The sequence below is a fragment of the Melospiza melodia genome, chromosome 24, assembly GCF_035770615.1.
Source record: "Melospiza melodia melodia isolate bMelMel2 chromosome 24, bMelMel2.pri, whole genome shotgun sequence".
Classification (NCBI taxonomy): domain Eukaryota; kingdom Metazoa; phylum Chordata; class Aves; order Passeriformes; family Passerellidae; genus Melospiza; species Melospiza melodia.
Genome location: NC_086217.1, coordinates 3438411 through 3462226, shown reverse-complemented (window position 1 = coordinate 3462226; position 23816 = coordinate 3438411). Strand labels below are relative to the sequence as shown.

General features: G+C 46.0%; 2 protein-coding genes across 9 annotated transcripts in view; one reads left to right on the top strand and one right to left on the bottom strand.

Annotated features, from left to right (window-relative positions):
* SAP30BP (SAP30 binding protein) overlaps positions 1 to 10169 on the bottom strand; it is a 29352-nt gene extending 19183 nt beyond the window's left edge. The window contains exons 1-3 of one of the 2 annotated variants that reach the window (XM_063175484.1): positions 10043 to 10169; positions 9784 to 9893; positions 6862 to 6909 (exon numbers count right to left, since the gene is read on the bottom strand). In XM_063175484.1, the coding sequence (XP_063031554.1) occupies positions 6862 to 6909; positions 9784 to 9893; positions 10043 to 10157 (273 nt within the window). In that variant the 5' untranslated portion in view covers positions 10158 to 10169. The remainder of the gene's footprint in view (positions 1 to 6861; positions 6910 to 9783; positions 9894 to 10042) is intronic. The other variant, XM_063175486.1, reaches the window with a different exon arrangement.
* Positions 10170 to 10283: 114 nt separating this feature from the next.
* RECQL5 (RecQ like helicase 5) overlaps positions 10284 to 23816 on the top strand; it is a 38198-nt gene continuing 24665 nt past the window's right edge. Inside the window, exons 1-9 of one of the 7 annotated variants that reach the window (XM_063175480.1) lie at positions 10284 to 10490; positions 10819 to 10940; positions 12110 to 12231; positions 14308 to 14826; positions 15519 to 15624; positions 16170 to 16281; positions 18402 to 18564; positions 18889 to 18971; positions 23367 to 23784. In XM_063175480.1, the coding sequence (XP_063031550.1) occupies positions 10820 to 10940; positions 12110 to 12231; positions 14308 to 14826; positions 15519 to 15624; positions 16170 to 16281; positions 18402 to 18564; positions 18889 to 18971; positions 23367 to 23457 (1317 nt within the window). In that variant the 5' untranslated portion in view covers positions 10284 to 10490; position 10819 and the 3' untranslated portion in view covers positions 23458 to 23784. Of the gene's footprint in view, positions 10491 to 10818; positions 10941 to 12109; positions 12232 to 14307; positions 14827 to 15518; positions 15625 to 16169; positions 16282 to 18401; positions 18565 to 18888; positions 18976 to 22198; positions 23787 to 23816 lie in introns of those variants that run through there. The other 6 variants (XM_063175481.1, XM_063175482.1, XM_063175483.1 and 3 more) reach the window with 6 other exon arrangements.

The window sequence follows — 23816 nt, the reverse complement described above, 5'->3', positions numbered from 1 at the left end:
AGCACAATGCTTTTATTCCTCCTCCCCCCCACCCTTTTTTTTTTTTTTTTTTTTTTCTTGTATTGTGAGAGAGGAGAATCCCAAGAGAAAGCTTGAAACAAGCACATTTCCTACAGCCACATCCTGTTTGCCAGCTCTGCTACACAGCTCCAGGCAAAGTGCCCAGTTCAGCATAAGAAATTTAACTAAAAACCTGTAGGGACCATGATCTAGATACCAAGAGAAATCCAACAGCTCAGAAATAAACCTCCATAGGAAAAAAAGCCTGATACATCCACCCTTCAGTGACACTTGTATACAGGCTTTACAAATCTGTTTGGAGATACAGTCACAGAGAGAAAGGGAAGGAAGAACAAATCAAACAGTCAGCTCCTGAGACATTCCCTATCAAAATGTGCATAGCTGACACTGCCTTTTACTTTTCCAGCTACATTACATCTAAAAATACACATTCTTCAATGAAATGAAAAAAAAAAAACTCACTGAAAAAATCCCAACCAAGACCTGGCAAAACATTTCAGTGAGAAAGTGCTTTAGAAAGGAAGCATTCATAGCATAAATCCTTTAAATAGCTTCTTTGAAACTTGACTCCATTCACCTGACATATGCTATCTGAGTATTTGACAAAGATTATTTGTTAGGAATAACTTCCAGATAAGGAACTGTGTGCCAGAACTTTTGCTTTCCACGTGGAGCTACAATTCATAACACCTGCATCCCAGTGGAGCCTGGTCCCAAAGCTGCCCCAGGAGCACAACAGCTCCTGCTCTGCACAGCCCAAAAACTCCTTCAAGTGAGTTTTGCTTACTACAATGAAATAGAAACTCACTGGTCAAGTACCAGCAAGACATGACAAGGCTGGAGGTGTCAAGGTACTTCGGTGATTTTATTTTTTACAGCTTGTTGCAGTGGAGAATCAAGCAGAAGGTGAAGGTGGGCTGTGAAAATTCTGAGAAGCAAAGGAAAGGCTCAGGAGAGCTTACAAAATTAACTTCTTGCACAAACTTTCTCCCCTAGAACACAGCACTAAAAATTCTTCATGGTTTGGAGTAGAGGCAAGGTGTAATAGCAAGTATCCTCAGTGAGAAATTCACTCCTTCATGAATAGATCCCACAGAGTTTATCCAGATTTTGCTCCTTCTGTACCCAGAACAGGGCAGCTGGAAGGAGCTATTTTCAGCTCTGTGCTGGTATTTGAGGCAATGCTCCATCTGTGCTGACTGCTCAGCCCCTCACTGTGACATGCACAGACCTGCACACTCAGAACAGCAGCCAGAAATAATTGCAGCTACAGAGCTGGACTTGAACAACTCAGACCTTTATCAGGTGAAATATGCAAGGGGAAGCAGCTCCAGAAAGGACTTTTCTTCAAGTTTAAAGACAAACAGAACAAGCCTGGCTCTTCTTTGGAGGAAGGCAAGCCACACCTGTGTCAATAATCCCTGGTATTCAGCACTGCAGGGAGTGAAGAGTCTGCTGTAACTTGTATGCCCGGCGGGGAGGAAGGAACAAGCATGTCCACGGACATGTCTCATCTTCCAAACAGCTCCAGAGCTGGAGGGAAGCCAGGAGGTCTCCAGGAGGTGTTCCAGCTTCAGAGCCCCACAAGGCTGGGATCTGTCTCCCTCTCAGACAGAGCTGGAGACAGGAGTACGTGTGGCAAGGAGCAAAATAATCCCAGATGCCAAATGTTGTTTTGCTTCCTGCATGCAGAACAGCTTTGAGGGCCTGTGATATTCTCTGGCAATAACCAAGGTTCACCCAGATAAAATGGGAACCAGGGATCAGCTGGTTTCATGTCTGGGCACTCACTGTAGCAGTGCAGCTGAGTTACCTCTACTGCCCTCTAAACTCTCTGCAAAACTCTCTGGTTCTCTCTCTAGAGCTCTGAAAAAACATCTATAAACCTAAAACAAGGGAAAGCCACACAGAGTTGGAAGTACAGACAGCATTTTACACAATTATATTAAAAGGAAGCTGAAACACACAAAAAGAATCTGAGACTGCAGTGCTTATCACTGGCACCTTCAGGCTGTGCTTGCAGGCAAAGCAATGAGTGAGGAAACAAACCAAAGGAGTTCTAACCTTGACCCCAACCCTGGGAACTGCACAGTTCATGCTTTGAAAGTGTTTACAGAGGTATGCTCACAGCCATGCATAATGCAAGGATGTTAACTTAAGGACAGAACTTTCCCCAAACATACTTTTCCCCTTCTTTGGAGCAAAATAATTACACCTGAGATTAAAGTTAATGAGTAGGCTCAAGCATCTTTTGAGAAGCTGGCTTGATGAATGTATGCTGAATTCAGAAAAATTAATATGCCATATCAAAGTAAGAGTTAATTTCAGGGATTACATTACTGCACACACACACACACCCATTTACTGGTTCTCAGCACTTACCACTTTTACTTTAAATCAAGATAATTTTGGTATTTAAACAAACAGGTCAATGGGTAGGCAAGATAAAAAACCACCGCAGTAAAAAGCCTCTAAGTATTAGCACACACCTACACACCATAACACAGGAGAATTACTTTACAGGTATGCTGGATCAATAAAAGCTAAACATAATAAAGAGCTGATGATTACCAAGAGGAGGTACCTAGACATGCTCAGAGGCACAGTATTCCTCTGAAAATCTGATCTGAGAGATCCCAGTTTGGCTGCCTCTCCACACAACACCTGGAGGATGCAGAGGGGACCCTCAAAACAAAACCAGGAAAGGAAAACATCAAAGTAGCAACCTGTTGTGAAAAACTGCTACCATGTGGCAGGCATTCACCTGCCAAGGGAGTGGCAAATTTCTGAGCTTTCTGCACTGGCTGGTCCTGATACAACAATTAAGGCTCAAGAGTTAATGATTTCCCTCTGGGAAAGCTCCAGGAGCCAAGCTGCAGGGCTGGGCTCTGTCCTTGATCAACATTTGCAACCTTTTATTCATCCAGCTCCCCAGTATAAAGCCCAGAACCCCTCAGGTGAGGCTTGGAGCACAAGGTCAATATTTTAAGGTTCATTTTTCATTTTCCAGCAGGGCTGGTCCATTTAGTGAGCTCTGAAAGCTTGTATCTTGTTACTGCATCAAGGCTGTAACCAGAGCCAGCTGCTGGCCAGAGCCCCAGCAACCTGCACCCTGTTAACCCTGTCCTTCCCCAAGCCCAAAGCTCCTTCAGTTTGTACCCAGGGCTCCAGCAGCTGAGGAAAGGGCACAAAGAACTCATCCAGGCTGTGGATTTCACTGTTTTAACATCACTGTTAAACAACAGATTTTGTTGCCTATTTCTTGTCCCTTCAAAGCAGAAGGTTTTGTTTCTAAAGTGCTTTTAAGGCACTTAAGGCCCCTGTGCTTGTTTCCAGCTGGTGACTGCTCAGGTAAAAGGGATTGTGGCCACTCAAACCTGTCCTGTTCCAGAGCCTGAGCATCCATCCAGCTTTGATTTCTGGAAGAGCAGTTAGTTCTACCCAGATGTGAATCTCCAGTTTCCCTTGAGTGCCTGAAGCACTTCAAAATGCAGTTACAGGATCCAACTGTCTCCTGTATCCCATCTGTATATCTAAATCTGCTTTTAAAGAGAAGGATTCTATTTTTTGCTGCAAGCACAGTATTTTTGAATAACTTACAGATGCTGAGTAACATGAATTCCATGGGCCAGGAGTCTGCTCTGGAAGAATGCTTCCAGGTGACTGATGAGGCTTAAATATTCTCCTCCTCCTGGCACACCTTTTCCTGCAAACAGGTGCATAAAACTTCTCTATCTCACCAAGCAGGAGGTTGACATCACAATGTTAGAACTTAGCTTATTGTGAGTTGCTCCTTGGCAAAAAAGGAAAGCTGCAGTGCCACCAGCACTTTGCATTGGCTTCCCCTCCAGTGAGGAACTAGGGCTGAACAGGTAGAGAGGAGCCCCTTCATCAAAACAATGAGGGCAGATTCCCTGGAACTGAGAGAAAAGCCTCAGACAAATATAAAATAAATATCTTCCCAACAGAGTTATTTGAGGCAGGCTCCAAACTCCACTCTCCCCATCAACAATTGACCAAAGAATTTTTACATCATTCCCCACTTTGTGTCTCCTCTGATTCCACCCACAACTGACACCAACTGACCCTTCTGGAGGTTTTGGTTCTGGCACTATCCAAGTGCACAATGAGGCCAAATCACAGGATGCACCAGCAACAAGGGAACACAATGGAGCCACAGAACCTGGCTCCATTATTCAAGGTATAAGCTCTAGATAGTTCATTCACAACATGCACAAAGAGGCAAAACACCAGCCAAAAAAAAAAAACAACCAACTATCCATCTATCCATCTATCTATCCATCTATCTATCCATCTATCTTCAGGGCTTGAAATAACTATAATTGACTGATGAATTTAATTGCATTTTCTTTTTCTCATTCATACATTTTAAGTTATTTACTTCCTGCCTATGGTCAGATTCAGGCCTTGGAAAAGCCCTAGCCATATATAAAGAGCATGGGGAATCTATTTAAACATGTTTGCAGGTCTCTGATGTCTCCATGAAACTGAGCAGGCACAACTACAGCACTCTGCAGGTTCCAAACAAAATTAAATTACCCAAAAGTGTAAGCAAGTTATAGTCAAAGGCCTCCCTTTTGGCTACACTTTGGATTTACAGTAACAGCAACACTTGTTAGCTGTCACAGACATTACAGCTCCATGGAGGAGAACACTGCCCCTCGGTGGAAAAAGAGGAAAGGAAACATTTGCAACTGTTCCAAGTACAAATAATTCCACAGGGATTTCCATCTCTCCCCATCCAAGTGAATTTCCTGGCAGCATGGCTGGTGCAGGGCCCCACAGGCACACCCAGCAGGGCACTGGGCTGCCTCCACAGCTCACCCAGTGCCAGCTGGCCCTGCAGCTATCACTCAATATTCAAAAAACATCAAAAGGCCAAAGGACACAATACCCTTTTCAGCTGTGCTTGAAGATATCTATTAAGGATGACATGGAAGTCTGAAATCGCTGAGCTTCAGACTCAGTTCAGCTTTGCCTCCCTCCTACTCTTCTCAAATCCTCACCTTTCATGCCACACTGGGATGGTAGGAATTACATTTTACCATTATTTTATTTGTTTCCTTTCATTCACATTTTCAGTTCTTGCAGAGTTGTCATTGCAGTCTACCAAGATACAAAAAGCTGTTTATTTTGAATACTTTCATTATCTCTTTGCTTCCTCACTGAAGCTGAAATGCTGCTCTGTGGCCACATGAGGCTCTTGTTCAGAAGCACAAAATGCACCTGGACAGCAGCACACAAACCCCACTGAAAGCAAGAGGCTTTTCAAACCAGCCAACATGAAATGTCAGTGACATACTAAAGCAGCACCCACACAATTCAGTGGTGAGATTTCTCTCATGTATGGTTACTCAGATAAGAACAACTCCAGTCTAATTCTGTTCTTTCTCTCTGCCAGACCTATTCTCCACTGCCCTGAAGTCCTATAGTCCTTTTAGAGAAGACAGAAATGCACACTCTTGCAAGAGGGCCCTACTGCACAACTTCAAAAACTTGATTTACACCAAATTTATCTTCTAAGGAAATCCCAAGTCAAAAGCCTCTAAGTATTAGCACACACCTACACACCATAACACAGGAGAATTACTTTGCGGGTATGCTGGATCAATAAAAGTTAAGCATAATAAAGAGCTGATGATTATCAAGTATTACTTCCTAGCACATATTTGATTCCAGCAGTTTTTACAGAAAAATCTTTCTAGCATGTTTACCTGGGCAAAAATGTAGAAGTAGACAAAGGAAAAGAGATTGCCTTTTGCTTTCTTTCAAATAAAAATTTCTTTCTTGCAGCAAGGAAAGGAGAAAATACATTCCATTTCCAAGTGCCTGGGAGCCATTTCACAGACTGAGACTTTACCAGCTGCAGAACAGCTGCCAAGATTTCCAGCTGTGCATCACTGTAAAGCCATAAGAATATTGTAGGACCTGGAAGAAGGTGCTGCTATCAAACTAATTCAAACAGAATAGCTAAACACATCCATTTGCCTTCATTTTAGCCTATCAAAGCCCTGTGGTAAATCAAATTCTCTACAGAAGTTTGCTTTGCAGCACAGTCCTCTGGTTTTTGTAGCAGAGTTTAGGGACTGCCTGCATCCTTGGGGAAGCAGCTGGATAAAATAAATGCCCTTGCACTTGTTCATCACTCAGCATCTCTGATGAACAGGACTGCTTCTACTGAACTAACATAAAAAATTTAAACACAGTTGTCTATAGTTCCAATTGGATTTGGCCTTTTGTCCTCCAGCTTTTACCCTGATCCATGTCCTCTGTGTGCTGTTAAACACTGTTAAGCAGAAACTGGGTGAAATCCCAAGATAAAGATGATTTCAACTATTTATGATAATAGCTATTACCTGGGGATCTTATTTCACTTTTTAAATTTATCTATGACCTTTACAAAACTGCTTCATTCACAAGGACAGAGCTGGAGAGAATGAATTGATTTTGACACCTTCCATGGCCTGTAAGAGCACAGGATAATTCACTCATTAAAGTCTAAATGAAGAAATTATTCCAACTAACACTGGTCATACAGAATTCTGTACTGGATGCTGCACCTCCCACATCACTGCAAAACAGGTGAGATGCTGTCAGCAACCTTCAGATCTAATGCACAACATCAGCAAATTCATGAAGGCCAAACTCCACTGTGACTCAGCCTGTGATATCTGCCTTTGGAAAGTCAGAAACACAGGTTAAAGCTACAAAAGGTGTGGAACTAACTACAGATCACAAATGAACACCAAGCCATGCTGTTAAAACTTACTCCTCTTGTACTGAGCTTCCCCACCACCACCAGACCACACTTTCAAATACCTTTAGGTCACCAGTCTCAGGTTTTTCAGTCTCTGAATCGTCATCTTCCTACAAGACAAGAATTTACAGGATTAAGCTTAAAGAGCAGGCCTGGCAAGTAACTGAACTTACAGCAAAGGGCATTCAGCAGCCCAGCAGCAGTCCAAGACCCTTCTCCATGGAGGGTAGTTTTGCCCCACCCACTCATAACCAGAAAAAACAAGTCCTACAATCAGGGGAAGGAGTGTTTGTTTGGTTTTGGGGGGGTTTTTGTAGGCAAAAGCATCACTCAGCAGCAGTTGTGCCTACAAAAATCATGCAGCTCTGGAATGCTCAGAATTAGACAACAAGAAGCAGCAGAACTGGGGAACAAAAGCATTTGTCCTTTGATAATTCTGTCCCCTCCAGCTGGCAGGTGGTGATTGAAGAGCCTCTGTTCAGCAGTACCCACAGAAAAAGCAGCATTTGCAAGACCTGTGATAGTCCCAAGCATCAGCAACACACACAGGACACACAGCTGGCCTGCCAGCAAACCAAACATGCAGGCTTGGAGAGAGAGGGTCTGGCCTAGCAGCAAGTTCCAGGGATCCAGCAGACACAACCTCCTGGCTGGTGCAGAGCTCTCGTGCCTTGCTTGCAGATGCTGTGAACCTCCACACAAGGGAACACTGACAAATTCCAGGTGAAGTCTCCATTTTTTTTTTAAACATTTCTTTTATGAACTAGAAATAAACCAAAGAACTGGGGGAACTTCTGCCCTGAACACAGCACTGTGTGAAAATCCACACCAGGAGAGCAGGAAGCTCCAGGTTGGTCCCCACTGGGAGCTGGACACAGTGAAGCTGCTGTCCCCTCCCTGGGCACCCTCCCAGCACCCCTGTTTCCAGGCATAAACACATACTCTGGCTTCAAAACAAGTCTGAGGAGCAGGAAGTGTTTTTCATGCTCACAATCACTCAGCAAAATGGTTTTTCTTCCAAACTTTCCCACAAATTTCAATGTTGGCCCAAAACCAAGAAATTGGTGTTTCAGCTTCAAAAAAGGCAACAAAAGTGAAATGAGAGGTGCAACTGAAAGAAGAGTTTACAAGGAACTGTCCACCTCAAAGCACTGGCACAGGAGCCAATTCTGACAAGGCTGATCACAAAATAATGGCAGGAAGTTTTAATTGAGTGAATTAAGATGCCTCTTACAGATTTGAGACACAAACTCCTTCACTCCACCTTCCCTTTCTGCAAGATGCACACATGACAATAATTCAGACCAGACTGTCAAAGGTTAGTTACAGTGAGTTTGTAGCTAGCAAAGAACCAACTGACTTGGTGTTTACACAAATGAGATTGCTCTCCCTTCTACAGTCTTTATTATACAGATAAAAGTGATTTTCATCAAAGCAATAATGGGTTGAATCATCCATGCTGCAAACAGGAACTGAAACAGCTCCCAAAAAGCTCTGACCTAGCAGGGAGTGAGGACATGAACAAACAAAGCAGCATTGCTGAGAAGGGGCTTGGAATAAAACCAGAGGTTTTCCAGTCACTGTTAAAGCAGTTAAAACACCCACTGAGCTGCACAGGACAGCCTGAGTGCAGCTCATCCTGTTTTCTAAAAACAACTCATCACCCCCCCATGAACTGCCAGCACAAGTAATGCCAAGGAAGTTTCCAAATCTGCTCAGAGAATATTTAATGGAAAAAAAAGGGAATTAACTTGTGCAACCTGCACTGTAACCACAGATCCAAGCAAGGTCCAGTGGCTGACAGCAGGGATTGACTTTTGTCAATTGTTTGTTGATTGTTCCTCTCCTGAACAGCAGCTGCAACCTGCACCAAAAGCTGTGCATGCCACAAAGCCACTCCATCTACCAGCCCTTTCCAACCCTAACTAAACAAACACAGCTGACCCTGGCAAGCACCTGGATCACACTCAGGGCTTCCTTTGCACTGCCCAGACCTCACTGAAGCAGAGTTTAAAAGTGCTGGATATAAAAGAAGAATCACTGAAGCAGTAAAAAGGTTCACAGCTTTGCCTAGGGAGACACCAGGCAACAGAACAGAACCTGAAACAGGAAAAGAGACTGAGGAACTCCTTGGCTGCTGCTTGGGCAGACAAATGGCAGGAAAAAGTGTCTCCTCAGAGACTGATCCAACACACACAGAGAGCAGATTTCAGGGAGGAAAAGTTACAGGAGTAGTCCTAGGTTTTTGGCTATGTCACAGAGGAAAGAATTGGAACAGGGAGAAAATAAAACACTGCTAAGAAAAAGACTGACAATAAAGAAAGGAGATGAGAGCCTTCCCTTTTCCCCTCCAAACTTATTGTTTCACTCCCCCAGACCCAGGCAGAACTACACATCCCTCTGTGTGATGCAGCTGCTCTCACACACTGTGAGCTCCATGCCTGGCCCCCCACACTGCTGTTATCTCAGAATCCAGGTGATATCAGACACATGCCATGCACCTGTGACAGACAAAAGCCACCCACATGTAGACAGGACACTGTTACATCAAGGTGCCTTGATGCAGGGAGTGCATGGAGCTGCACACAAAAGGATAATTTAACACAGCACAGAAGTTTGTTCTTTTAAATCCACCAGCTGAAAGTGTGCTCCTCTCACAAGGTTCTTATAAGTCAACTATGTTTAAAGAACAGCTTTTATTTGGAGTGGCTGTAACAACCTTTTTCCCATAAAAGAGTCCAAGGACACCAACACAGTAACGAGCAACACGAGCTGTGCCAAGCTGCTGATGGGCTCAGGGCAAATGCTTTGTACTTGAAAACAAAGTGAAAGGAGGAGGTGGGAAGTGCTGAAACCCACGCCAGGATTTTCAGATATTCCGGGTTCCATCACGGGTCGCTATTTGGAGTTTTTATTTGAAAGAGAGAAGTCTCTACAGCCTGTGTAAAGGGTCAAGAGAAGCTCCGGAGCAGGGAGGTACTTACTGACTGCCTGCTGTTTTCATCGTCCTCCTCCTCGTACCCTTCCTCGTCCCCCTCCAGCCGGGTAAAGTCATCTTCTCCGTACCCAACTGACACCAGGCCTCCTTTCTCTCCTAAGGAGGAAGAGAAAAGGAAAACGCTGAGGGAAGGGGAGGTGGCAGCGTGCGGGGCCTTCCCCTCACACCGGGGAAAGCGCCGGGCCGCGCGGGGCAGCCCCGGCGCCCCAGCCCGCCGCCTGTCCCGGCCCCCTGCCCGCCCTCACCCGTGGGCGCTCCCCCATCGCTCCCCGCCGTGCCGGCCTCGCTGTCCGACTCCGGGTCCGAGTCCTCGGCGTAAACGGCCAGCGAGGAGAGAACGCTGCGCTTCGCCGCCGCCATCTTCCGCCCCGGCCGCGGCGCACTTCCGGCGCGCGGGGATGACGTACACGGCGCTGTCACCGTGGCAACGCTGCCCTCCTTCCGCCCTCAGCGGCTCCCGCCGCACCGGGGCCGTCCCGCCCGCACGGCCGGAGCAGAAGCTGCTCGGGGAAATCACGGCCGGAGGGCAAAACCCTCAGCCAGGCGGAGCGGAGCGTCTCGGGGGAGGAGAGGGGATGAAAAATGCGCGGGCTGGCCCTTTAAGGGAAGCGTTTGACGTCATTTTGTGGCGCCGCGACAGCACCCGCCGGGTGCGGAGCGAGCGCGGAGTGTGGGGGCCGGGACAGGGCGGAGGTGGGACGGGGACACGGAGGGGATGCAGGGACACAGGGGAGGAGGGGAGATGGGTGAGGAGGAGCCGCCTGCCCCCACAGCCCCTCCATGTCGGTGCGGGCGGGTTCGGCGGGCGCTGCCCCGCTCTGAGCCCCTGGGCTGTGCCCCATGGGGACGGGGCCGAGCACAGCAAACACAGCGCGGCCCTCTGCAGTGAGGGGTCTGCATGAGCATCCCTGAGGGAGCCGCCCAAAGCGGGAGGGAGTGGGGCAGGGGAGCCCTGGGGGAGGACGGGGCAGGGGAGGGTGGCAGCGGCCGGGTCGAGCTCAGGGTCCTGTGGCCTCCTCAGGATGAGTGGGAAGGCTCCGCCGGGCCTGGAGGGCAGGGTCCGGAAAACGCTGCAGAAAGTCTTCGGCTTCGAGTCCTTCAAGACTTCCCTGCAGGAAAGTGCGACTATGGCTGTGGCGAGAGGTGAGGCTGGGCACGGGAGACGCGTGGAGCACGGCGGGCTGTCCGTCTGTCCGTCTGCATCCGTGCGGGGGACGCTGCAGGAGCTGCTGTGGTGCTGCTGTGAGCAGATCCCACCCTGAGTGCCCTGCTCTCCCCGCCCTCCTCTGCTCTGAGGTGGCTTTGGTGGCCCTGGAGCACGTGCTGCACACGAGCTCTGCATCTTTTCCTGCTTCTTTTCCTTTCATTTGCTTTGTGACGCCGTCATTGTATCAGCCGTGGAAATGGGAAATGGAAAGTGCAGCACTGTTGGTGTCTCTTCTAGTTGTCTCCTCACACCTGCCAGTGTGTTTGTGGTGGCATCAAACATTCAGACATTTTCAGAGTAAAACTGTCCTTGTGTTAAAGACAATACCAGCAGAGGACTTGATTTCTTGGCATAGCTGAGATCCTCAGGCTCATGGGGCCCTTATCAGAAACATTTTTGTGCTGGTGTTGACACATGGTGCAACAGCCAGCTGGGGGTGGACAGGCAGCTGACACAAACAAGCTGCCAGCTCCCCCAGCAGCTCTCTCAGTGTGAATCAGAGCAGTGCCCAGCTCAGTTCCATCTGTCACCACTCACTGTTGACAACAGACCTGTCAGAAGTGGGATTCTGTGGGCAAGGTGTCTCTGCCTGTTAACCTGGTGGCTCTGCACCTTCCTGGCTTGAGCTGGATCCTGGTTAGTGCAGGAGCAGTCACTCACTGCAGGATGTGATCAGTGTGGAGATTTCCAACTCCTGTTTCATGTGAGGGGCCTTTCTGGGATAAGCTTTAAGAGGATGTGGTGAAGTTCTGTCGTGGGGCTGGTAATGTGGTAAGTGGAGGGCTGTAAAATGAGTGAAAGCAGGAGGAGATCATCTCCTTTTCTGGAGGAGATTCAGCATGAATAACTTAACCTCTGCTTATCTTGGTTTCTGTGTATCTTCTGGTACTTTTGTACAGCTGCCTCTAGATGTTTACAAAGCAATCTGAGGTTCTTTGAAGGAAACCACTGCTGGCATGCAAAGTGTTGCTGTGCTTTTAGAACCTACTCTGAAGGGTTTTGTTGCTGTGCCACCTGGTATGTGCACACAGGTGCTGTTCCTGCCTGAGCCCCAGGAACTCAACCCCACTCAGAGGCCTTGAGCTTTCTTCTGTTGTTTTTGCAGGAGAGAAGGATGTCTTTGTGTGCATGCCCACAGGGGCAGGGAAATCCTTGTGCTACCAGCTTCCTGCAGTTCTGGCAGTGGGCATCACCATTGTCATTTCACCTCTGATTGCACTGATCCAGGTAACTGTCTCTGATAGCTGGGGAATAGCAGCCAGGGAAGGGGAGCCTCTGGAGGCACAGCAGCTGCCCTCTTGTCTTTGTGCTGCTCACCTGCCTCTGGATTCTCCTGGTATCTCAGTGTGCTTTCCTTGCCCTGGGATAGGTGAGGACAGCAGAATATCACTGGTATGATACTTTGCATTTCTCTATAAGGATGGTTTTTTCTTTAATAATAACCTGGTGGTTTTTACAACTGAGCCTTTCTCCGTTTTCTCCAGACATTAGCAGCAAAGCAGAGTAACTCAAATGTCACCCTGGTTTTTTAAGATTTTCTGAGCCTTCTGATGTTGACATTCTTGTAGTGAACTTTCCCACACACTTTCTGTAAATAACTCATTGTTTTTCATTCCTTTATGGAGGAGGAGAGAGTTGATGGACTGTTGGTTTGACCTGTGGCATTGCAGAGGTGTCACTGTCACCTTCCAATCCACTGTCACTTTTGTAAAACTATAAATAGTGAAGTCAGAGAACAAAACTTCCCTTTTTCCCTTCACCTGAAAGGGGTGGTGTGCTTGTGTTCTTTCGTGGTGGTCGGCGACACTCAAATGCACCAAAAGATAGATCTTTAACCAGAAAAAAAACCTGCTACTTTACCTATAAAGTAATAACTCCAGGAGTGATGAAGTTGTCTTTGAAGGCACAATTCATTCTGCATCAAAATGTCTTTTTGTTGCAGTCAATCTGTGATGGGAAGAAGCTGGTTTAGTAGAGCTGCTCCATGAGCATTTTCATCTGTGAGACTTTTTTTCCTCTGTTTTGCCTTTTCTACTGTTTCATCACCTGTTGGGAGAAACAATTTCCTGTAAGAGCAGCTGTAGCATTGCTCAGACTTGTGCAGACCATTAGCACTGTGTGACATCTGCTGCTGCAGGCTGCTGGTTTGGGATTTGCTATTTGTGGAATTATTTAACTCCTTTATAGTCTGTAATACACATGAAAAATGATAGCAGGCTTGGTGATACTTCTCAGGAAGATACTATAAACAGTGAATTTGTTCCAAGTGTGAGGATTACTGATGAAACTGGCCAATATTAATGAAATGGAGGTTAAGATATCATTGATAAGAGAGTTACAAATAGGTTGAGATGGGCTTGGTGAGTCTTAGAGGAAAGAGCTGGAGTAAACCCCCAGTCTTCTCATCCAGCCTTGAGAAGGGGCTGCTGTGCCTGAAATGATCATGGTGTATTTCAGTGTAGCCAAACTTCAAGAGTTCAGCCTGTGCACTTCATTATAGGGAAGGCTGAGGGGTGACAGTGAACAGAAAACAGAAACAGACATTAAATCAATTATTGAAGCCAGATACTGAGTAAAATAATGAGATACCTGCTTTTCAGGACTCTTCATATCCTGAAATGTCAGGTGCTAGTCAAGTGCAAGTGAGCAGGGGACAGGGAAGTGAATTTGTATGGCCAGTGTTCATCTGGATGTGATGCAATGTTTTCTTCTTGGATTTCATGATACAATTCTCACCCATGCTTCTGGTTCTGCAGCAGTGGTGATTTGCATGGTCCTTGCACTTTGTCCTGTCTCAGTTGTGTTAGGACATCCTGCAGTTATTTAGGAGTGAGCTGCTCCCTGTTCTTGCAGGGTGAGAGTGTTCATTTTCCATCTGTGACAGCTCTGTAGTGTAAATGCTGAGATGTGTTCAGGTCACTGAGCCTGTGATGAGTTGTTCTGCACAGATCCCTGCTGGTGTTCCCTAGCAGCAAAAAAAAAAAATTGTCTTAAAGTGAATGGATGCACAAAAATGCAGCTGGATGGAGCTCACAGGTGAAGGAAAAGGCATCTGAATGTAAGAGCTGGATGGAGCTCACAGGTGAAGGAAAAGGCATCTGAATGTAAGAGCTGGATGGAGCTCACAGGTGAAGGAAAAGGCATCTGGAATGGAAGTTGTAACTAACAGGGCTGTAGGTCCTGGGATTTGATCCTGGGGGTGGAAGCTGGGGCCTCACCTGGCTCTCCCTACTAATCTTTCTTGGTGCTGATGACTTTCTTTATTCCCATTTGATTTTAGTTTCTATTTTGTATTTACTCTAGGATCAAGTGGATCACCTGCTGGCTCTGAAGATCAAAGCCTGCTCTCTGAACTCCAAGCTGTCTGCCCAGGAGAAGAAAACCATCCTGGCCGACTTGGCGAGCGAGAAGCCTCAAGTAAAGCTCCTGTACATCACCCCAGAGATGGCAGCTGCCTCTTCCTTCCAGCCAACACTGAACTCCCTGGTGGCCAGAAACCTGCTGTCCTACCTGGTGATAGATGAGGCTCACTGTGTGTCCCAGTGGGGACACGATTTCCGCCCCGACTATCTGCGCCTGGGCTCCCTGCGCAGCCGCGTCCCCCGCACGCCCTGCGTGGCCCTGACTGCCACTGCCACCAAGCAGGTCCAGGAGGACGTGGTGGCAGCTCTCAAGCTCAAGCAGCCACTTTCCACCTTCAAGACTCCTTGTTTCAGATCTAACTTGTTCTATGATGTGCAGTTCAAAGAGCTCCTCGCTGATCCCTATGCCAACTTGAAGGATTTCTGTCTGAAAGCGCTGGAAGTGAAGGGAGCTGCTGGGGTAGGTTTTACCTTTAGGGAAGAAAACTAAACTGGACAAGATCTACCCTAATGTTCCCTGGCCTTTCAGGGGTTGGTGAGGCCTTGACAGGTTTGTGGCAGGAATTGAGGAGGTTCCAGTATTACTGTGCAATCCTCCCAAAACAGGTATAAGCTGCATTGCTGAATAGTCAGGTACAAGCAGGTTTTAAGCAGTCTTGCAGTGCTGTGTTGAAAGCCTTCCTGCAGAGGTTACATACTCTCCAGGAAGGAGAGTGCTTGTGTGTATTTTCTAAGTCCTCTGAAAGTGCACACAAATGTTTTTTAGTTCCCCCAAAACAGGTAGAGTGTGAAGGTTGTGGTCCTGTCAGAGGTATACTAAGAATGGGGTTAAAAGAAAAGTTTAAAAGAGAATTGATTAGGAATAGAGAACAGGCATTTCCACTTGGTTTGTCACATCTTCTGTGACCATTTTATATTTGTGTTCTGCTTTTTTAAGTGTTGTGAGGGTGAGCAGAAGGATTTGAAGTGTTGAATTGCCTGCTCTAACACTAATTCTCAAAATAACTCTGCAGCTCAGCTATAACCTCTGCACTTGGGTGTGTTTGTGAGATGCTTCTTGCCTTGTATCTGCTGGGAGAGGGTGAGGGGCTGTACTTGCAGCTCTGTTGTTTGACTTCAGGCACTGTCCTGGTTCTGTCTCCATGCTCCCAGGTGTACTCCGGCTGTGGCATCGTGTACTGCAGGATGAGGGATGTGTGTGACCAGCTGGCCATTGAGCTGAGCTACAGAGGGCTGAAGGCCAAGGCCTACCATGCAGGTACTGCAGTCTGCATCTCTCACTAGCTGGGAGAACTGAACTCTGCCACCTGGCTTGGGGCTACCTAGAAAAGAGCTTTCTAGGCCTGCTCTGCACTCTGTGTGATGCTCACGCATCAGGTCTGTGAGGTAAGGGCAGATCTCACCACAATGGCATTCCCTTGTCTCCAGAACTGTTGGTTTTGTTGGATCTTTCATGGCCTGAATAGAACAACTGCTTTTATCCTGGGTGGGGAGCTAGATGTTTTTCTCTGGAATAAAACCAGCTGCTGCTGACTTCTGCTTGGTCCCAGGCCAGTTCAAACACTGGGAAGAAAAGAGTGTGTGCATCAGACAGTTTTAGTGAGGGAGTTTGCCTGCAATGGTGCAATGGATCAGAAAGAAAATCCTCCTGTTTCTTTCCTTCTTGTTTTTTTTGGGAGGGTTTTGTTTTGTTTATGATGCTTCTTTGTTGGTTGTCTTTTATTTTTGGGGGTTGGGGTTTGTTTGTTTGTTTTGGTCTGGTTTTTTGTGGTGTTGTTTACTTTCTTCTCTTTTCCTTCCCAGGGCTCAAGGCAGCTGACAGGACTTCTGTCCAGAATGAGTGGATGGAGGAGAAGATCCCTGTCATTGTTGCAACCATCAGTTTTGGAATGGGAGTAGACAAAGGAAATGTCAGGTGTGTGAGGCTGAGTGCTGTGCACCATCAGAGACTGAAACCTGAGCAGGGGGAAGGAGAAGTCTCAGGCTCTGTTACCTAATCCACCTGACTCAACTGCCTGATGAACACTTGCTTAAACCAACAAAACCAGTGCTGGAAATTTTTTATCTTGAAAGCAGCAAAACCAAACCTTTGGGAAGGCTTTGTAAAAACGTTAAACACAAGGCAGCAGAGCTCCTCTTTGCCAGTCAGCCTTAAAATCAAGAAAATGGGAGGAATGCTTTTCTGCCACACCCTCTAGGGTTTCAGAAAGAGCCATCTCAGTGCAATCACAGCTCTTTCACTTCTCTTAGTGCAATAGTTGCTGTCTAAAAGCAGTGGAAAGAAAATCTGCACCTAAAATAGTTCACCCACCCTCTATTAAAATAGTCAGAGCCAGCTTTTTTTGGAGATCTCTTGCATTGCAATAGGGAAAAAATAGCCCTTCACAAATGGTTATAACCATATAAAAACACAGCTCTGGTCCAAGGACAGAAACTTTGCACATGGTTTGCTGTTCCTCTGAGATTGCTGTCCCCATAAGGGCTCTGGGTTGGAATTCCTGCCCTGCAATATGGCTGTGCTGAGTTATTATTGTGAGCAGTTACTAGAGGGAAAATTCAGGTGCAGCTCAGACAACACCCACAACTGACCTGATCTCTAAAATCCACATACAGAAGCTGCTCTGAATACTGTGAGAGAAGGGCAGGATATCACTGAGCCAATCCCATCAGTTCACAGCTGTGCCATCCTGTGTCACTGTGCTGCCAGGAAACAGTGCCATAGCAGTGACAATTGTACTCCTTGGTGCATCTTTCCAAACAGAGAAGTGAGGAGTCTCCTAGGACATGAATTAATGACCTGCTGAAGCACTCTGCCCTGTCCAGTGGTCATTAAAAAAGGCAGAGAGTAACTGAAAGTGAAATATAACTGAAATATGCTTGTAATTTGTTATCTGGTTACCTTACAAGTGTTAGAATTACTCTTTACAGGATTTTTAAAAATAACTTAACTATACCCAAGCCTAGTTAACAAGGCACTGCTGCTTAGCCTTTGCTCTGTGCTGGCAGATTTCTGAGTATTCATGCATATGTTATCAAATCAGATCAGGTCTGACAACTTCTGGAGTTGACTCTTCTGGACAAAAGGGAAAACAGAGGTGGTGTCCCTTTTATTCTGATGGAATCTGCTCCTCTGTCTTCACTGTTAATTCAGTTCTGCTTAAAATGATGTATCAATTTCTTCAGCAAACTTCCTGATGGGGTTTAAATGTGCAGGGCTCTGATGCTTCCTGCTTGGCCTGTTCCTGAGCTGTTTGTGTTTGAAGAAACACATTTGCTTGCTTTTGTCATTTAATCTTTAGCTACACCCATATGCATCATACCTGCCCTTGGGTCATGCTGGCTTTGAGGCAGACTTGAAAACATTGGCAGCATTACTGTGCAATCCTCCCAAAACAGGTATGAGCTGCATTGCTGAATAGTCAGGTACAAGCAGGTTTTAAGCAGTCTTGCAGTGCTGTGTTGAAAGCCTTCCTGCAGAGGTTACATAAAATTTAGTAATGATTCTGTAGTCATATTTTTTGGTTAGGAAGGTTGTCTTCATCTGAGAAGCACAGTGAGGTGGAATTTCCCATGGAGATTTTGGCTAAATGTCTTTTTAAAAGAAGGTATTTAAAAATGTGTTTTGTAATGGTGCAGTTGTGTCGCACAAAATAAATATTACTGTTTTATTAATGCTTCATTTTATGATAAAATATCCCCAGCTACTTAATTCAGTGTTCTTATTCCCAGTCTTCATAGCTGCACAGTTGTATGCATATTTGGGACACTCAAATGCTCATTCTTTTCTATCCATGTGGAGTGGCATCCTGCCCACATGCTGCCCAGGTGCATTTGTTTTCTTACAGCTCTGCTGCTTTCCATGTCTTGTGTGTTAAGAGGACTAAAACTTCAGTGTGCAAATTCTCTTACTGTGTTCCATCCTCTTTTATGTTTTCTGCCCTGTTTTTTGCTGTTGTTGATGCCCACAGACACCAGACTGGTGTGTGCAGCTCTGAGAAACCTGCAGCCTCACATTCCCTGTTTTACCCACTGCAGATTTGTTGCCCACTGGAATATTGCCAAGTCAATGGCTGGGTATTACCAGGAGTCTGGCAGAGCTGGGAGGGATGGAAAACCATCCTGCTGTCGCCTCTATTACTCAAGGAATGACAGGGATCAAGTCAGCTTCCTGATCAAGAAGGAGCTCTCTAACATCCAGGTGAGAGCTGCAGAACTGTACCCACCTGCCTGCATCACCCTGCCTTGGCTCTGCTCTGCTTTGCCTGCAGTAACCTCTGCATATGAAGAGATGAAATGAAATGTTCTGACTCTAGAGCTGTGTGGAGCCCCATTTCAAGGGCTAGCAGAAGGAAGGGAAGCAGGGAAGGAAAAGGCTGCCAGAGCCAGAGGAATAGAGCAGAGACAGGGAGGTGTCTGTAGCTGTTTGCCATGTAGCTCAGAAGGGTTGGATTTGATCTTTGCTAGAGTTACTCTGTGTAAATTTACATTGAAGACTACAGTTCCTTATCCCATCTACTTTCAGGAAAAAAAAGGCACCTTAAAAGAGTCTGACAAAGCTGTGATGACAGCTTTTGATGCCATTGTGAACTTCTGTGAGGAGCTGGGGTGAGTGCATTTCTTTCACAGACCACTGTTAGTGCTGGGGAAAACATGCCCTGTTCTTCCAAGAAACTGTTATGGCTGAGATCCTGCATGTGTCCCTGAGAAATCTCTTACCACTCCCACCTCTGAGCTAACTGAGACCTTGGTCTTGGAGTCTGACCAAGTCAGGGGGATGTTTAACTTCTCTGGTGATACATTTTACAATATTCCATCTTTGATCATGGGTTGACTTTGTTGCATTTGCTTTTGTTCTGACTCTCTTCCTTCAGTACATCACTCTTCTCTTAAGGGGGCAGAGAGCCATGGGATGGAAGCATTTATATTTAATGTCTCTGTAAATCTCAGCATCTCCACTCTGCAGTGTCTGTGATTCTCACTGACCTTAGAACGACCTGGTGGTGCTTAGAATGTTTCAGAAACAGGCTCAAATTATGGATGTGCCCAATCTAAATGCAGACTAGCAACCACAACATGCCTTGTTCAGGTTTAGTTCATGCCCTGCATGCTGTAATTGTACTAATTGCTGTTCTATGCTGGGTCAGACATCAAAGCTGTAATTTTGCCAAGAAGAGAGCAATGTATGTCCACTAACTGAAAATGATCTTTGTGTGTCATGCTTACAAGTTCTTCATTCAGTTTCATTTTTCACATGTGGGTCTAGAACAGCTTTTTCAGCATGAATGTAACACATGCTGCTTTTCTGGTGCCTTGGTGGGAGTGTTCTCCTCTCGTCATGTTTGGCAAACAAATCCTGGGTTTATGGGATGGTCTTGTTTGTACTGAAGTGTGGCACAACACTGAGCCCTGGGGCACTCAAAGGGGCACTTCTTTGTCCAAAGTCAGGGTGGTGCTGTGAAGTAGCTGCTGGGAGACTTCTTTTCCTAAGAATTTGATCCACTTGTCTGAGGAGCTCTGTCCCAGATCACAGATGGCTGTTTTGGCTGGCTTTTGTATAATCACAGAATGGTTTGGGTTGGAAGAGACCTTTAAGATGACCTAGTTCAACCCCCTGCCATGGACAGGGACACTTTCCCTTAGGCCAGGTTGCTCCAAGCCCCATCCTACCTCACCTTCCAAGGGATGGGGCATCCATAACTTCTCTGGGCAACCTGTCCCAGTATCTCACCACCCTCAAAGTAGTAATCTGAGTAAGGGAATATCACTGACTTAATCAGAAATCACCCCTCCCAGACCTTTTCTTCCCTTACCCAGCTTGAGCCACTCTTCCAACTGCAAATCATGGGGTGTGCACCCCAGAGTCACATAGCGCAGCACCCCTGCTTGGCTTCCCTGCTCATAACTCTGCAGGTGACTGAGGTGCTGTGGAAAGCAAAGCCACATTGCATTTCTGTTTTACATATTGAATTAATACAGTTCTACTCACTATCTAAACAGTGAAAGCAAACCTCAGACTGTGACCTTGAGGTAATAAATAAGAACAAATAAAGACAGACTGTGTACTGGCAAGTAAGTTTTTGCATAGTGTATTTAGGCCTGAGTAGGACAGGAGAACAATGGTCTAAGCTGCTTTTAGAGAGTGGGTTCAAAGCTTTCAGGGCCAGAGTTTCCTACTGCCCTTTTACAAGATGAAAACCCCCCTCCCAACACATGTAGCTGCAGCAGCAGAACACATCTTTATCAGATTTAGGTGGTGGCTGACCATTTGCCACCCCTAGCTGGTGGTTTTGCTTGAAAGATGAAAATCAGAGACGAGTTTACTTTGGTATTTGCTGAATGTTGCAGTTCCTGAATCCAGACAGCCTCATGTACTGAGTTTGCTGTGGCCTGCAGAACAACTTGCTGGCATTGGGACATTGTTCTTGATGCAGGGAAGTTGCATGAAGAGAAATAACCACACAGGGAGTGAGGTGAGAGTTTTCTGTGAACAACACAACCAGGTTGTAGCCGGGCTGGTTCTTGCTCAGCTGTACTGAGTTCTGTGTCCCCACTTTGCTGTCTATGAGCCACCCCGTCTGTGCCTTGGAGATGTGCAGCACCCAAAGATAGCAGCAAACAAAATGAGAGCAATAAAAACAGAGCAGAAGATGACAATCACCACCAGCCCTCCAAGAGCCCAACCACTTGTTGCAATCAGGCTCTTTAGGTCTTGCAGCTCTGAGGATGCCTCTTGCTCTAGTGACATGCTGGCTTCCACCCTGCTGGGGACAGACAACATCAGGGTCAGGTCTTGGATTCTCTCCATGTCCTCAGCCCCAAAACCAGTGCAGGTATGCATGGTGTCTGTGCCTGCAGGCATCCCCCTCCAAAAGGAGAGTCACCCTTCACAGAAATGGGAGCATAAACCAGAAGAAATCCAGCTGAGACTGGTTTAACAATCAGATCTACAGAGATTTAAAGAGGAAAAGCTGCTTGCTCTACAGCAATCTGTTGAGATTTATTTTTAATCATAGCTTATCAATATTCTCAATAATACAGTGTCTCTCCAGCATGTGCAATATGAACTCTGTGTCAGCTGTACAGCCTACACATGAAAGACAAGTATTCAGTGGGAGAAATTCCTTGATACCATTGCAGGGATCTCCAAAAGGGAGAGTTGGGGGCTTAAACTCTGAGGTCACAATGGAGATTAAAGGAACACTTACTTTAAAAAAATCAAGCAAAAAACCCCACCAATAATAAGCAAGGATCATGTACAACTTGTTTCTGCCATAGGGCTTAGAATAGTCCAAATATGTTAATAAGGGTGTCCTAATTTTATGTTAAACTCCTGCTAATGAAGTTTGCTTTAGTAATTGTTTCTGTTACTCTGTAATAAAAGCATAAGTTTTCCTTCCCCATGGAGGTTCAGTAATAATTTAAACTGGGATCTCAACGGGTTCTACTCACTTGGTCTTTCACTGATACTTTGAATAATGACTTCACTGTCAGCTTTCTAAAGAACATCCAGCATCTCTTACTGAGCATCTTGTGGTTTTACTAAAGCTTCTCTGCTTCTCAAGGGAAAGGATGGAATATTTCTCACACTTTCTTGCAAATGTGATTATGCATATGCAATACAGGAAGAGCTACAGGTTATTTTTGAAAATTTGCTTGATTTGCTGCCTCTTATGTCTGTATCCTGCATACTCTAAGAAAAAGAATTACTCCTGTAAAGTGCTTCATCCTCAGCAGGCTGGATTTGAGTTGAAGCACAAACTCACACTTGCTGAAGTTTTTGTTTCTTTCTCAACAGCCAGATTTATTCAGTTAATGATTTGTTTTCTGGGTAGATGGCAGATCACTGTGCTCAGCCTTTAACCAACCAGCACACAGGACATCAAAGCTGTTCTGGATTCCTTTGCCTTCAAGAATGAGGCAGCCTGGATATAAATTCCATAGACCCAAAGACAGACATCCCGTGGGACTGCATCCCCCAGGAAGTTCCTGTCTCTTGTGCTAAGTGCAGTTCACCTCCCAGAAAGGAGAGCTGTATGACATTTTATAAATACCTGAAACTGCTGTGGTTTGTAGTAGGTGTTTCCTCTGTTGCCTCTTCTTCACTCCTCCAAGAGATCTTGGCCTGTGGTGAGGGGACCCCTTGCTGTACCTGGAGACTTGTAGAGGTAACCTGGAAGTTTCCTCTTTGGGCTGAAGTAAATGATTAACAGCTGATTAATTCCTGCAAAGGTGTGGCTAATCTAATCAAATGAAAGGCCTTGAACCCAACTTAGAACCCAGCTGTTCCTCAGACATTTCATCCACTCCTACAGCTCTGGCAGGGCTTGTAAAGGCCCACTGTGGCCTCTGTCTGGGGCAGGCTGCAGGATGTGGTGGAGAGAAGAGGACTGTGTTTCCTGGATCCCAACTGGATCTGTGTTGCAAGCTCCAGTAGGAGACTGGAGTGAGACTGAACAGGATTGCCCTGCAGTCCAAAATTCACTGTGACAGTTCAGGTGAATAAACCCATTCCAGAGCATTGCACTGAGGTGAGCTGCAATAAAACTCTCTATCACTTTCCTGACTGGAGAAGGACAGAGGGATGGTGCTGGAGAGAGAAGGAAGGGCAGAAGGAGGAGTGTGGTGTGTGACACTGCCTGTATGTAAAAGGAAACTTATTTTTCACAAGCCTGTGAAAAATAAGGAAACTTACTTTTACACTGCCTGTATAAAAGGAAACTTATTTTTCACAATCCAAGCAAACCAGAGGGATAATGTTACAGAACAGAAGCTATTCCATTAAGTCATTAGTAGAACTTCAACCACTTCTGCTGGAGGGGTTGGCCTTGCTGGCTCTTTGAGGTTCCTCAGGGAAAGAAACAATTTCAACACTTTTTATCTTCACAACTGAAGTAATGTGTTCCCATGCAGTTCCTCCTAGGCTTTCACAATATGAATGGCAGTTGCTGTGTTAGAAGCAGCCTTGCCTTACTCTGTGCTTTTCTGAATTTCCCTCTGCAGGTTGAAACAAGAGGATCCATCCTCACTGCTGCTCCCTGTAGGTGTCTGTATTTCAGTACTGATCAAAGCCAAAACACAAAAGTTTGTGTGAGTGCTGAGCAGGGACCCAGGGACCAGCAGGTTTGTAGTCAGCAGAAGCTGAAGAGCTGCAGGAAGCTGGGCACTTGCTGGCATCTTTCAGGCTACCCTGAATGCATGCAAGAAAGCAGCAGATCAAGCATGGCATGTCTGAGTCCAGCTGTAGGAATAGTCCAGCTGAGTGCAGTGGTACAAAACAGAACATCAGGCCTGTGAGGTCCAAACAAGTGTGTAGAAACTGACCCCCTCTACATGGTAGCTGGTCCTCTGCTCCAGAAAGCCACCTGAATCCTTTAGAGGATTGCCTGTTTTTCTTTCCTTCCCCCTTTTTTTTTTTTTTTTTTTTTTAACACTGCTGTGTTTATTCTGTTT